At 30.5% G+C, this 14,844-nt stretch overlaps 1 protein-coding gene across 15 annotated transcripts in view; it reads left to right on the forward strand.

The window, feature by feature from the left end:
* LOC148626695 (peripheral plasma membrane protein CASK-like) overlaps positions 1 to 14,844 on the forward strand; it is a 175,723-nt gene that overhangs the window by 152,720 nt on the left and 8,159 nt on the right. For 7 of the 15 annotated variants that reach the window (XM_088570886.1, XM_088570885.1, XM_088570893.1 and 4 more), the window contains 11 exons: positions 1,658 to 1,849; positions 3,384 to 3,462; positions 3,906 to 3,991; positions 5,563 to 5,631; positions 7,007 to 7,096; positions 8,953 to 9,051; positions 9,621 to 9,780; positions 10,626 to 10,766; positions 11,258 to 11,338; positions 11,475 to 11,677; positions 14,288 to 14,392. In XM_088570886.1, the coding sequence (XP_088427012.1) occupies positions 1,658 to 1,849; positions 3,384 to 3,462; positions 3,906 to 3,991; positions 5,563 to 5,631; positions 7,007 to 7,096; positions 8,953 to 9,051; positions 9,621 to 9,780; positions 10,626 to 10,766; positions 11,258 to 11,338; positions 11,475 to 11,677; positions 14,288 to 14,392 (1,305 nt within the window). Of the gene's footprint in view, positions 1 to 1,657; positions 1,850 to 3,383; positions 3,463 to 3,905; positions 3,992 to 4,571; positions 4,665 to 5,562; positions 5,632 to 7,006; positions 7,097 to 8,952; positions 9,052 to 9,620; positions 9,781 to 10,625; positions 10,767 to 11,257; positions 11,339 to 11,474; positions 11,678 to 13,214; positions 13,296 to 14,287; positions 14,393 to 14,844 lie in introns of all 15 variants that reach the window. The other 8 variants (XM_088570895.1, XM_088570899.1, XM_088570901.1 and 5 more) reach the window with 4 other exon arrangements.

Here is a 14,844-nt window from a genome sequence, read left to right on the forward strand (position 1 = left end):
ACTTTGTAAGTTACACTCAAATACAATAGAATCTATTGGATTTTCAATGTTGATTATCTCCAAAGAGAAGACAGATTTGAATGAATAATTACACATTTCATATTATAGACCCATAAAACAACTTAATAACAAAAATAAAAATATGTAGCCTTTTTTGGGGTGTATCACATTTTTCAGACTTTGCATGATTCTTACAAAGACTGCTACTTAAAACTTTCTTTAACTTGATCTCTATGAATCATCTTAGATTGTTTACACTGACGTTTAATTGTGAACTGTCCTGTTAACTGTGAGTCTTCAGGGACTTCATGCAATGACTTTCTATTGAATATGGATCTTGTAGCTAATAGCTTGAAAGACTACCATTTAAAGATTTGTATGTTGTTTCTATGTTTTGTGGTATTGAATGTCCTTTTGGGAATATTTGTTGTAAATGCTCTTGTTTTGCCAGTCAAAAAGTTTTTAATAATTTTCAGATGGATATTTGTGAAGGTGGTTTTATTGGTCAATACTGTACAGCAAGTTATATAGTAAACTTCAGGTGATATTGTTGGTCTCCCCTTGATTAAATCACAATCACCAGATGAACTTCCAAAGGTAGTAACTGGACCTTTGAACTTTCTATTAGATGATAGAAAGTTTAAATCCCTGTTAAATGTCCAGGTATTTCATTAGGAAATGATCATTCAGTCTAGAAAAAAAACAACGCTATCAGTATCTCCCTGAAGTTAACTATTTTACTGACTGTAATATAAAATGAAGACTTTTTCTTTATTGTATAAATACATTGTATGTGTACTGTATCTTGCAAAAAATTTTTTTTTGACTAAAAAACATTGTTTTCACTATATTTTAGTAATAAAAAGTCAAGGGGCTAAAAATGTCATTTGTTGAAAGACTGTATTTTAAAGTTTATCATCGCATTTGAATGATTTTATTTGTAGAAGTATGCTAGTAAATTTACACTATTATTAATTGTTTTTGAGGTTATGGGGTTCAAAGTGATCTATGAAAGCATCGTGAAAGCAGAACTTGTGTGTTGAAAACTAATTTTATGTCCACACTTGCCCCTAGTGAACAAAAATCAATTAGCTGCTGTTATATCATGCTGCACTCTACAAAGCTTTTCATCATTCAAGGGTATTAGTGAAAGTGTTTACCCCGATTCTTTCTATTCCATTGATTGACTATCCATGTTTTTAAAAGAAGTTTGGACTTAAGTAAAATCTAGAAAATTTGGTAATCTGTGAATGATAAACTATCCACAGAATTTTGATTGAGATAGATGTATATAACAATTCAGTCATTATACTGCTATGATATCTTTAAGGGATCAGAAAATTTTAGGTTACTCTTCCTTTTTATGAGCAAGAAATTTTATAGCTTTAGATTATTCAGATCAGAGAAACAGAATTAGCCACAATGTTAGACCCTGTTTCTTTATTTTTCAAAATACTTCCAAATACTTTTGACAAAGAGCACCAAATTAATATGCATGATGATATCAATTTTGTAAGTACTATAAAGTTTAACCAATTAGTACGAAAGAACAAAAAATGTCATTCATGAAATTACCATCTTGGCTGTACAACACCAGTCTAGAGATTGTTGAATTGTATGAAAATAAGAAAAACATGAATTTATGTTTATATTCTAGGCTCTTCTCCAGGCCCATGATGTTGTGGCTCATGAAGTATATAGTGAGGATGCTGTACGAGTAACACCCCCACCACTTCAGCCTTATCTCAACGGGGATTCACAACCTGAAACCCCTGTATCAGAAATGGAGTCTTCCAATGTTACCCGAGTAAGAATGGTACAGTTCCAAAAGAACACAGATGAACCAATGGTTAGTCTAAAAAGTCTCTGTGTTTATTGCTTAATCTGTCTGTTGTAGACTCCTCATAGAAATCACAGTTTTCTGCTATTTATTGTTATACCCTACTTTGAGACTGGGTGTTACAAAATGGTCATATTTGGTTTCTCTTTCACTTTACCTGTGTATAATGATGTTTCGGGGCCAGCTGCAGCGTGCTTTGTGGTATGAGGATTTCCTCATCATTCATTGCAGACCAATGGGTGGCCTTGGGCTGACATTTTCATTCTGATGGGGTGGTTGTCTCTTTGACATATACACCATCCCTATTCTCATTATATATTGCAAGATAAGACTCAGGTGACATCAAATTCCTGTGCGATGATTTTGTATATATTTTAACCATATGGTATGAATTCAAAATTTTCTCAATATTTATCTCTGCAACTATTTGTCATAGTCACTTGATATTGTGGTACAGGCTTTTATTTATGAATTGACCATATGGTTTGATTCTAAAATGTTCATGATAGTTTTTGTCAGCGACCACTTATCATATATTTGATAGAATCTGTACAAGTATGCCATATCATGGAAATTTTATTTCTGTGCGGCTCTTTTACTGATTTGGTTAGAATTGCTGCATCTACTTACCATAGCCACTTGATACGTATCTAATGTCGCAGGAGGTTAAATCTGCATCAGTATCCTTTTGGACGACTCAATTTATATTTTGACCATAGGTTTGTGGAGAGGGAAGCAGGGGAGAGGGGGTGTCCTTTTAAGAGCTTTGTTTTCTTAAATTGAATCATTCTATTGGTTCAAGCCAAGGAAGTGTTTAGATTCCCAGACATATCAAAAGCTTTTAGGGACTGTATAAAGACAGGTTTTCTGAATTGTTTTATAAACATTGTAATTTCTGGTTTCAAGACAGGTTTTTTTTTAACTATTTTATAAATATCTGGTATTTTCTGGTTTTATTAATAAGCCTTCTCCTATAACTATAATTTGTACAAAGTAGGAAAATTGGATATGACATTTAGAAAGTATTTTCATGTTATGTTTTTTAAACCATTATTTAATCTTTATCAACACAGAATGTACTAATATGCTTTCACTAGTTGTACAATTATCCAGTTATTCTGTAAAGCATTATCTTTAGCAGTTGGAAACAGTAAAGGGTATTGATCTCTTCCTTACCATTATTAAAGTAGAGTTAAAAATATATTCCTTTATGGCTGTCTGGGGTGGTAGTATCTTTTTATATGGACATAAAATTTCCATAAATGTATGTTTTATTTAGTCATTTATGACTTGATAATTTGGCTTTCTATTAATTACATGTTTCTGCTTGCTTTATGAGGCAGTTTGATGAAATTTCTCTGATGTGGAGCTTAATTGGTAGTTTATCAGAGAATTGGATTACCTATACAATTTACATCTTCATGCATATTCATATCTATTAGTAAGTGACATGTCCATTTATGGGAATTATTAGTTTTATGAATATTCATGAACAATGTTTTTGACTGCTTCAACCTTTCTTAGACTGTTCACTCTATTTTAGGGCATCACATTGAAAGTAACAGAACAAGGGAAGTGCTTGGTTGCTAGGATACTCCATGGAGGCATGATTCATCGTCAAGGTAACAAATTAAGAAAATTTGCATTTCTCAAAAGAATGGCAGGCTAAAATTTATAAGAAGGTTTCTTGGATTAAAACAAGCCGTCTTTAACAAGATACAGCTTCAATGGCTAACTCACAAACTGTTGTATTATGGGACGTTCAGTGTATTTTATGTCAATAATGGGGAAACAGGGGCAATAACAAAACACAATTTATGATTCAATACACACATACATGTGTACAGACATACAATTATGTACAATGCAAGTGATTGTAAGCATATAATGCTCATTGCCCATTCTACAGCATATTTCATACTGTTACAAATTTTATACAAAAAAACTATCATGTCTTTATTAGTTAACCAGAGAATACTTTGCATGACCTAGAGTCATTTCAAATGATCTATGGTATGTCTTCATTCAAGTGTTAGCAAGTTGACAATATTGATTTTTTCTGCAGGAACTTTACATGTTGGTGATGAAATTAAAGAAATAAATGGTGTAAATGTCTCCAACCAAAGTGTTGATAACTTACAACGACTATTGGTAAGCTTAAACGGAAACTAATGATTCTATTTTCAAATCTTGTTGATAATGATATCCATTTAAGATGGTTACTTTGAAAGTCAAGTCTTGCCCTTGCAAGGTATTTTTTTATTTGAGTTGTAACTAATAATCAAGTATGGATTATAATAAATATCATAATTTATGCTAATAGATGAGTCTGTGTTCTCTGTTTGAAAAAGAAAATGTTTTTTTGAAGATGATTCAACAAGAAATGTTGTTCTACAAAAGTTTACCTGTTATTTTTCATTGATTCATGAAACTTTTTCATTAAAAATTTCTTTGAAAAAGAAAATATATTCAATGAAAAGGTTATTCATAAAATATTACATAATTATGAACTACATAACAACTTGTTAAAAGGTCTACCAGTTTAGTTCCATAGATTTTAAATTTGATGGTAAAGCCTTTCCTGAATCTCTGTGATAGAGCATTCAGTTGAACAAAAATGACACAAATAATCGCCAGGGCAAAAGTATATTGTTTGGCCAAGTAATTATCCCCCAAAAAATGTATTGCTGCAGAAAGTTTTAAGGTTTATCATTGTAATTATTCTTCACAGAAAACCCTGAAAGGACATGTGACATTCAAAGTTCAGCCACATGCAACTTCTGGGCTGTTTGCTCAACAACATATGAACAATAATCACAAAAAGGTATTCTCATTGGTGGATGTTGTCACATGACCCCTTGTCAAAATTTTCATTGGTTATTGTTGTCATATGATTTCACAAGTAACATGATTTTCTATTTGCTGTTGTTGTTATCTGACTGCTGTCTAAAACTGCATTGGTTGGTGTTGTCATATTATTTCTTTCATTACACATGCAACATGATTTTCTATTGGCAGTTGTTGTCACATGACTTCTTTTCATCGTATGATATATCTCCTTTTGATTGATGTTGTTTTTTTCCTATTTAATATTCATGGCTGCTGGTAAGGTTCTGCTGTTTCCTGAGCTGTGAAGGAGTTGGTTTATGATTGCTTGTGAAGTGCATTTATCAAGATTACTGCTTGTACCCTACTTTCATTCTGATTTTTGGAACATTTGGCCATTGTCATAAAAATTCAGCTTTTGGATTTTTACCATTTTCAGTGAAGAAAGGTTAGAATCGTAAAACTTGTATCATGTTCCCTAGTATGAATGTTTTACCCAATAAAGAATGACAGAAGTGGAGAAGATGTAAATCTGATAGATTTGTTAATCATGTTTTGTTGTGTTACATATACTCATCGTATTTCATTTATTTTTGTTTAAGGCTAGGAAATTTACACCCTAATCAAATTGTTTACTTTTATGATAAAAATAAGAGATTCTAAAGAAAGAACCATTTTTAAAATAACTAAATTCTGCCTAAAAGCTTTCTTTTAATTGATAATACTTTACAAAAATATAAAATTGATTAATATTGTGGCAATTCATTGAATCCAAAATAAACCTATTTTTTACAATAAATTTGCTAGCCTTAAAAGACAGGTTGATGTTGTTTATCATAACTACATGTAATTTTTCACATAAAATTATTTTCATCCTGCACTTGACCCGATTTCAGAGAGAGGCTAGGGGTAATGTAAGCTTGAAGATAGTACCGAGTCATCAGAATAGTCCAGCACAGTGTGAGGTTCGTATTTAGGTCAAAGGTCAAATGTTAACTAATGCTTTCTCTGTAGTATAAACATCAGAAAATGAATGCAATGCTAGATGCCTGAAGAATAAAAAGGTCCTAAAATTCATTGTCACTTTTTTTTTTTGGCTCACCTGTGCCAAATGTCCAAATTAAACAAGAGTTGATCCAGAGTTTTTGAAAGGGGTGGCAGTTTAGGCTGATATTTATGCATTTTTGTCCAAACTTTACACAAAGATTTTTCCATCCTGGATAGTTAACATTTTATTCTGGTCTGTTAACTTGTTAGAACTCTGGTAACAAGGACCATCTAAGAATGGTGTGATTATTATTTTACGTTCATGATTTTTAAAGATTGAATTACTGGTAGATACCAGTATGTTTTATGAAATATGCCAAAAAAATTCTAAAATTTTAGGTGATCTGATTAAAGGTGTGTCCTTCTATTCCCTTAAGGGGTAGAGAAGTTTAAAGCTGACATGATTCATAACATTGTTTCATTAAATGTGTCCAAAAAGACTGAAAATCTCTAAATTTTATGTGATCTGATGACAGATGTGTCCTTCTAGTCCATAAAAGGGGTAGAAAAGTTCAAAGCTGATTCATTAACTTTTCATGTTATATCAGTGAACAAAAAGAAAACTGGAGTAAAAATCTTATACTTTACTTGTATTTGTAATTATCACACTTAAGAAAACAATTTAAATTTTGTTATCAGATTTTGTTTTCTGCTAGGTTTAAGCTTATATGTATGCATGTTCAGTAGGTAGTTGGTAAAAGAGCATTGTTGTTTGTATATGTGTCAGTAGATTATAAGAATTTGTGATGTGATTTTTAAAATATATTGAATTTAATGACAACCCAGAAGAGTAGGTTAAATAATTTACCAGAAGTACTTTATTAACTCCCTGTAGAAAATATTGATTAGCATGGTTTATGAAATAATATTTATGTTATGTTCAAGAGCTCAGTAAGGGACATGTAGGTTTTTGGTATGTTTGTTCATTTTACCATCCTGAGATATTTCGTCTTTTTTTTTTCCTTTTTTCGACATAATAGTGAAGCATAATTCATTCAACCTTGAAAATTTTCATTTCATATCTATATACAGTGTTAGGAGGCCAGAAATGTCATGCTGTAATAAAAATAAATATTGATACATTATTTATTGTTCAAATCTTAATTTTCAATGGTCAGTAGATAGTAATTATATTTCTGCAAATGTTGGTAAATGAACAGAATATTAAAAAGGGAAACATTTAATTAGTTAAGCAAGGCATTATTATACCAAATTATAAAAGGGTAGAGAAGTCCTGTGTAGATAAGAGAACTCATTACAACTGCTGTGGTAACAGTTGGTTTATTATTACAGTCAAACCTTGTTGTGTCAAAGTGGAAAGGCCAGAATATATCTGTTAGAATTAACCGAGTATTTGACTTACAAGAGGTTACTAATCTTTTTGTAAGTATTGGTTACAGCATGACTCTCTTTAACAAGGTTTGATTGTATGCAAATAAAATGTATGTCTACTAATGGGTAGTGTAGATGGTAGTTTGTTTGTATTTACAGCAAGTAAAATAGTTAAGGTTATGGAGTTGGTTTTCCATTGATAGGATTCAGGTAGTAAACTGTACTGACAAAGAGATTTGAACTTTATATCAAATGCTTATTAAACAAAACCTGTAGAATAATAAGAAGTTTAAATTTCCTTGTTGATAAATCAAAGGAAGACCAACTCTTTCCAATGAAGTGAACTATTTGAATGGCTGTAATTTGAATAGAAAGATAAATTTTCTTTTGTTTAGCTCTTTATTATGCTTGCCACCAGTAGATAAATGATGAATTTGCTGTGCTATATTTGTTTCTTGAATTATTGTATTTTTTTCCTCCCAGTATTCATTTCATTTTATAATCTTGGAACTTTAGCAACCCCTTTTCATACTATTAAAACTTTGCAGCTGAAGTTAGAATTCAGATTCTCCATTCATTTCATGATTTATAGGTTAATATTATTTATTCTATATGCTTTATTCCATATCCCAGGGTTATTTTTACAGATGACTTGTTCATGTATTTACAGTTATTGATATTGTTCATGTATTTATTTTTTTTTTTTCAAATCAAAACTTTTATTTAACCTCATCTTCTGTTGAAAATTCCTCACCGTAGCTTTAAAAGGCCTCATCAGTCATACAGAGAAACCTGTCCAAACTGAATCCTGAAAAATCTACAAATCTGTGTAAACCAGACACTTTTAAAGTCCCTCTATTTCAGTTTAAATGTATTTTGAACTTGATAAAACCAAACACCTGTTTAATCAAAGTGGGTTTGGTTTAGACAGGTTTTGAATGTTTACTTGTACACTATACACATCATATTAGAAGTGAAAAGGTCACTTTGGAATCACTATTTACATTTACCATGTTCAATTAAAATTGTTCCATTAATCATCCTTTCTTTAAATGATTGTTAGAGAACAAAGTCCTCATAAAGATATTTAATGTGTAATAAAGTCATAGCTTCAGAGTCTGTCAGTCTGTCACATCTTTAGGAGCTTCCCATACAAAGTTCGGTATTTTCGTATCTTTTTCACTAAAAAGTATTTATTGTATTGTGTAAGATAATTATTTGAATTCAAATATATATTTTTTGTTTCCAACTTGCCATAATAGAAAGCCTTTCTGAGTTTAGCTTTAGCGAGAAAGTCTGAAGTACAAATTCTACCGGTCTCACTAATTAGCAAGAAGTGTCAAGAAGTGACTAAAACTATCATGATGTCTAGAAAAAGCAAGAAGGAAATTTTTAAATATATCTATAATATATTCAACTTGATCCTTTTATAGGCTAAGCCTGTCCAATATTATATACATTGTATTTGACCTGATTTGTTTGGTTGGTAAAAGCATGTTGTGTCTACTGATATTCATGCATTTTCCATTTGCATTATTTCTTATGTTCTAAAATACAGGTTGCACTTTCTTAACTGTGTGCTAGTGCACACAATGTAAAGATATGTGTATAATCACTATGATTATACATGTCTTTTAAAGCCTATGCATTTAATTATCATAATGTATTATTTCTAATTAACAATAGGCTATTTTTTATTTTGATGATTTAATTTGTATTCCCCTGTAATAACATTTCTATAAATCTTTTAAATTGTAAATTTATTCTGTTTTGTTTATTTTATTATTCATTTTTGTTGTTTTCAAACTTTTGTTTAAATTAATTGATAAAATTTAGAGTAATTTGTATGTGTTGCTTCCTAAAAAGTACAAAAACTTGTATTTAAGTTAATAATTTTTTTTCTTCAGATTTATGTTCGAGCATTGTTTGACTACAACCCAGAGGAAGATGAACTGATTCCCTGTTCACAAGCTGGTGTCTCCTTTAAAGTTGGAGATGTCTTACAGGTAACAGTAATACTTATCATTCCATTAGATTTCATTAAGTTTTGAGCAGGTATATACAATTATTATTTTCAGATTGTACCTTTTACTGGCTGGATCAATGTGGTTGGAACAAGACTTTTAAGTAAAGATAAGAAAATACAAAATTGTAATCAGTAAATCCATCATTTGTGGTTGAAAATCTCCATTAAGTCTACCCTTCTGAGGTCTCGTGGTAGCATAATCATCTTGAGCTCAAGAGGTTGTGGGTTCAATTCCTAGCCTATTCACACCCAAAACTTTAAAATTGGTAATTACTGCTTTGATGAAGATTGGTTGGTTTAGAGTCTGAATAATGTGTCTGTTGGCTCAGCTTGTCAGATTAGTACAAAGCAGGTTCTGCTCTATTGGTCAAGCGTTCTTAACCTGAAATTCTGACAAATGAAATAAGACCATAATCAATTGATCAATCAGATATTTTGTATCCTGTATTTTACTAGAAAACTTTTTTTTTTAAATGCAAAACAGAGTTTTGTCATAAACAAAATATATCAGTTGTATTTGTTATTAATAGATTGTAAATTTTAAAACAGATTATCAGTAAAGATGATTCCAATTGGTGGCAAGCCAAGAGGGTTGGAACTACTGGTACCCAGAATTCCACTGATCCTGCAGGGCTTATTCCCTCCCCTGAATTACAGGAATGGCGAACCACAGTTTCTAGTCGAGAAAAGGCATTGAAGGAAAATGCAGGTAAGTGAAAGGAAAGAGATCAGGAGAAAATGTTTATTGGGGTGCTTGTCACGATTTTCATTCTTGTTACGTCATTTGGCAATGACCTAACTTGAAAAATCAAAACAAAAAGCATGATGAAGATGGCCTCTTAAATATAAGTTGCATTGAAAAGCAGCTGTCATTTATCTTAAAAAAGTCTAAACAGATCGGCACAAAACCAGAAGTAATCAGATGAAAGTTTATATAAAAGTACGAGACTACATTTTCTGTACTAATCCAAATGTATACCGGTATTTAAACTTGAAAATTTATGAATGATTGTGTGTGAATGTTGATGGGGTTTTACTTTTTTTTTTTAGCAAAATATGATTTTAAATTAACTGATTTTGAAAATTTTCTGCTATCGTTATGTGATTATTTTAAACCAGCTTAAATTATTGTTTATTTCATATCAGAGGTAAATTAGCTATTCGTATTGGTTAAAACATGGTCATGTGGTATTCATGAATGTGCGTTTAAATGATAGGAGGGCATTATCATGTGATAATGTCCGGGTCATTATCACAGGATAGTGCCCTCTTTAGATTTTTCAATGTAACATTATCGATAAATTTGATGCACTTTGGAAGGATATTGCCTTCAACATTGTGGCTCAGGGCATTATTAAGGTTTTATGTATTATTACTGTGACATGGTCAGTCAATTTATCATGATAATGCTCTCTGTATAAGCAACTATTTCATAAATAAACTCTCTTTAGTTTTGAAAAGTAATCAGAAGTTCAGTTTATAGGATTTTATGCATCAATTTGAAAAGTCTAATTGGTTTAAATTCATTCTATTATGAATCTTTTTGTTTTGTAGTTCATTGTTCATGGTTTGGAAGGAAAAAGAAAGATAAATATCTTGCCAAACATAATTCCATATTTGATCAGTTAGATTTGGTGACGTATGAAGAGGTTGTAAAATTACCAGCCTTCATGAGGAAAACATTAGTATTACTTGGTGAGTAAACCATAATATGGTTATTTGAAAAATGGTGATATTTTTTTTCATGTAAAAACAATTTGAAACATTGTTGGAAAGAGTGTTTTGTTGAATTTATTATGGTATATTATTTGGTCCATCTCAACACCCATTAACATTAACCCATAAAATCAAAGTAAGAATCTCCCACATAAAATGTAGGATTTGTGTGAGGCTTAAGGTTAAAATTACAATATTTTCTGTGAAATATACTAAATAATTGAACTTTTACATTTAGGAGTTTTTTAAGAATGTTTTATTGAATTGATTAAAATATTCTAGTTTTAAGTTTCTTAAAAAATGTCAAATTGAATTTTCCTCAAATTCTTCCTCATCTCAAACTTTGACCAATCAGATCATTTGAAACTGGAAATTTGTGGAAAAACTCTGGATTTTAGTTTTTCAACTTAAATCTTTTCCTATCATTTTGAGACCACACATTATTTTACATGTATATTATATTTTTACAGGTGCTCATGGTGTTGGGAGACGACACATTAAAAATACCTTGATAACAAGTCATCCAGATCGATTCGCCTATCCTATTCCACGTGAGTTATTTTAGCGTATTTGTCATGTATTACATTGCAATACATTTAAAGTACATGTATTTTATATTTGTCAAGTTTTAATCTCATAACATCAATTTTAGATACTTATTATCATCAACATTATTTTTTATTACAGATACAACACGAGCTCCCAGAGAAAGTGAGACCAATGGAAAAAATTATTATTTTGTGACACATGAACAAATGATGAAAGACATTGCTAATAATGAATATTTAGAATACGGGACACATGATGAAGCTATGTATGGAACAAAATTAGAAACAATAAGACATATACATGAACGAGGGCAGATGGCCATATTGGATGTTGAGCCACAGGTAAAATGATACTGAGCAATAAAGTTATTATATCCCTGCAATTTACGTAGTAAAGGTATGCAGGTTTCAGTCTCTCTGTCTGTCTTGGTAATATATCATTGTCCTTAACTCCTATTACTGTATTTTCTTGACTATAAGTCAATATTTTTTTTCATCAAAGTGTCAGCATCGACTTATCGTCCACTTCGACTTATCTAAGGATTTTTCATGAAAAATGTTCATCAACAATGCATTTCATTAGATTTGTTTAGATAACTTTTGATTGCTTTAAATAAAAAATTTTGGTAAACTGCAATCAACGAAAGCCGTTACTCCAACAGTCAAACCAGCGATTGAATTCGAATATTATTGATCATTGCCATTATCCTTTAAGAATGAATACGATTATATTATTAAAACTCTGAGTGAGACTTTGAAGCCGTTAAAATATATAAATAAACCCTAAAAGATATGTTAACAAAACTGTTTTTTAACTTGGAAAACATTATCGAGTGTTTTGGAGTTGTTGGTCCTTTAAAATGCAAATTTATACCCATTTACAGTATGTCGTATTACATTTGCACGTGGCTCAACTTAAAATTCAATTAAGGTGTTATCTTAATGGCTAATTGCAACCAAATTTGCAAGTAACAATTATTTTTTATTGAATTTTGTAATACCAGGTAATCTTGTTTACTAATTACCGCTCGTAATTATGACCAATTCATCAAACGAATCTCCCGCTTATTTCACACATGGCTGCCCACATTTGACATGTTTATGATTTCGTACTTCTGATGATCTATGGCTTAAGAGCCATTGACACGCCATTTAATAAAGGTAATTGAACTTGCGGACAAAGTACACTTTAACAAAAACAAAGATATTTATTTGATAAAGAAATTTTATACTTAAGAACATCATTCGAATAATATGCTGTTTATAACAAACCACACAACTTGGATCTCCGCTAACATGTACGATATAAATGCACACGTCTGTCCCTTGACTTTTGTCCAAGACAACCCAAAAAGATAAGTGGTGTGAAAAATGAAATCTGATTAAAAAAAAGTGTACATTTTTAAATGATTATGATTTTCGACAAAAACGTTTGATCATCATGCTGTGGAGAGTTTATATAATGAAATTTGCAATAAAATTGACTTTTTCAGTTTTTAGGTTAAAAAAGTGTTTTTTGAATCTCAGAGAGTGGAATTTACACATTTTTCAATTTTTTTGGCATTGTAAAAAAAAAAAGAAAAAAAAAAAAAAACAATAACTGAAATTTTGAAGATTTTATGCACATTTGGAGTTTTGTTAATATTGAATTTATACAGGAATGCACAATTTCTTTTTTTTTTTCATTAGTATATATATAAATTGTAAACTGCTTTAAATTTTGTTTAAAGACCATTCCAGATTTAATACTACTTTAAAATGACCAACACAAATTTTCAAATAACAATGTACTGGTTAAGACGGATTGAATCATGTATCAGTAGAAAAAATGTGGTAATCCTAAAGATATTATTTCAAAATATATTGACAAATTTTGCAGGCAATAAGAGTTTTAAGGACGGGAGATTTCGCTCCCTTTATAGTGTTTGTAGCAGCTCCAACGATTGCTGCTCTTCATGAGGTAAAATTGTGACAATTTTCTGTATCAATGGTGTCTTTACAGGATGTTTTGTAGATATTCGTTGTTAATAGTTCAGTGTAAATTTGGTTTGCTGATTTTTGAGTAAATCTGGCATATAACTATTCATCAATATCCATATCAGTCTGCAAAGCACATTTTTAAACTTTAACCTTTTGTAAATTTAATCTCAGTTCTGATTACATGTATTGAAAATTTGCTGGTCAGTTTGGAATGATAATTGAATTGCAAAATCTCAATCAGCTTTGTATGAAGTAATTAGATTTTGATGTAGAAATCTCACGTCTAATTACGGCAACTTTTGGGTGAATAAATAATTGAAAACACGGTGATTTACACTGGACAGTAACATACTAATACATAGTATATTTGTCAGTTCTTTTTTATTGCATGTTATATTTACATATTTTATAGAATTCTTTTTACTTGGGTACACTAACCATATTCTGCAAGTTTACAACAGTAGAAAGTCTTCTAATAAAACTAAAGTCATTCAGAAATACTCTGCTTTTCTTGTAATACAGATGGGAAAGCTTGGATGCACTAGATGGAAAAATCTGTCTGAAATTTATCCAATCCTATTCTGAAATTAAAGTTAAAATGATATTTTACCATTATATTTTTTTCTTACTATTCACTTTGCTCCAAAATTTTTGGAAGAGTTATTCTTTATTTTTAGTGATATTTAACTAATTTTTAGCACCACCTGGTGGATTAAACTACTTTAATACACATATTATGACAATACCTACAAATTTTTTAAGAAGTAATTCTGCATCTGAGGTTATTTTTTATGTTGCGGAAATGACCAAGTAGTTCTGATTGACATAAAGTGAGCAATATTTTTAGTGTTGAACTGATTTCTATAAAATTCATTTTTGCATTTTACTGTTGTGTTTTTGCAGAAATTGGGGTTTAAATATTTAGGTATTGTCACTTTAATGCATGATTTTTATTGTATTTTGTCATTTAAGGCTTTGAAAATATTACGCACGGCAGAATTTGCTCCGTATGTTGTGTTCATAGCAGCACCGAGGATTTATGAAATATTACAACATCATAAATCTAAAGAAATAAATGTAAGTGCTTGTAGAAAGGAAAAAATGCATGTAGTATGTGGGAAAAGGGGATGGGTTCATTTGTATACAATCAAAAACAGATTTTTTTGTTTTTGTCTGTCAGTCAATAAATCAATACCTTTGTGTCTTACAGTTTTGTCAACATTTTGGTTTTTGACAAGCCTGAGTATCTATGAATTAAAACCTATATTCAAGGCGAAAGGTTCCAACTGATTCTGAAGGTTTAAGTCTCAGCTGTGGAGAAATATGAAACCAAAAAATTATAAAATTTCTTATTATTGTCAAAGGGGGATAACTCAGTTTCATTGATAGATGGTCTCAGTCTTGTATTCTTTGCCCCATAGGCTTCTATAGTATACCTTAAATTTTCATGATTTTTAAAAAAAAATAGACAAGGAGTTTCAATCTAACTTTTGACCATGTTTTTCAATTAAGGGAATGTCAAAAATAAT

Source organism: Perna viridis, chromosome 2, assembly GCF_037379345.1.
Source record: "Perna viridis isolate PV_CMFRI_1.1 ecotype Kerala chromosome 2, ASM3737934v1, whole genome shotgun sequence".
NCBI classification, from domain to species: Eukaryota; Metazoa; Mollusca; class Bivalvia; order Mytilida; family Mytilidae; genus Perna; species Perna viridis.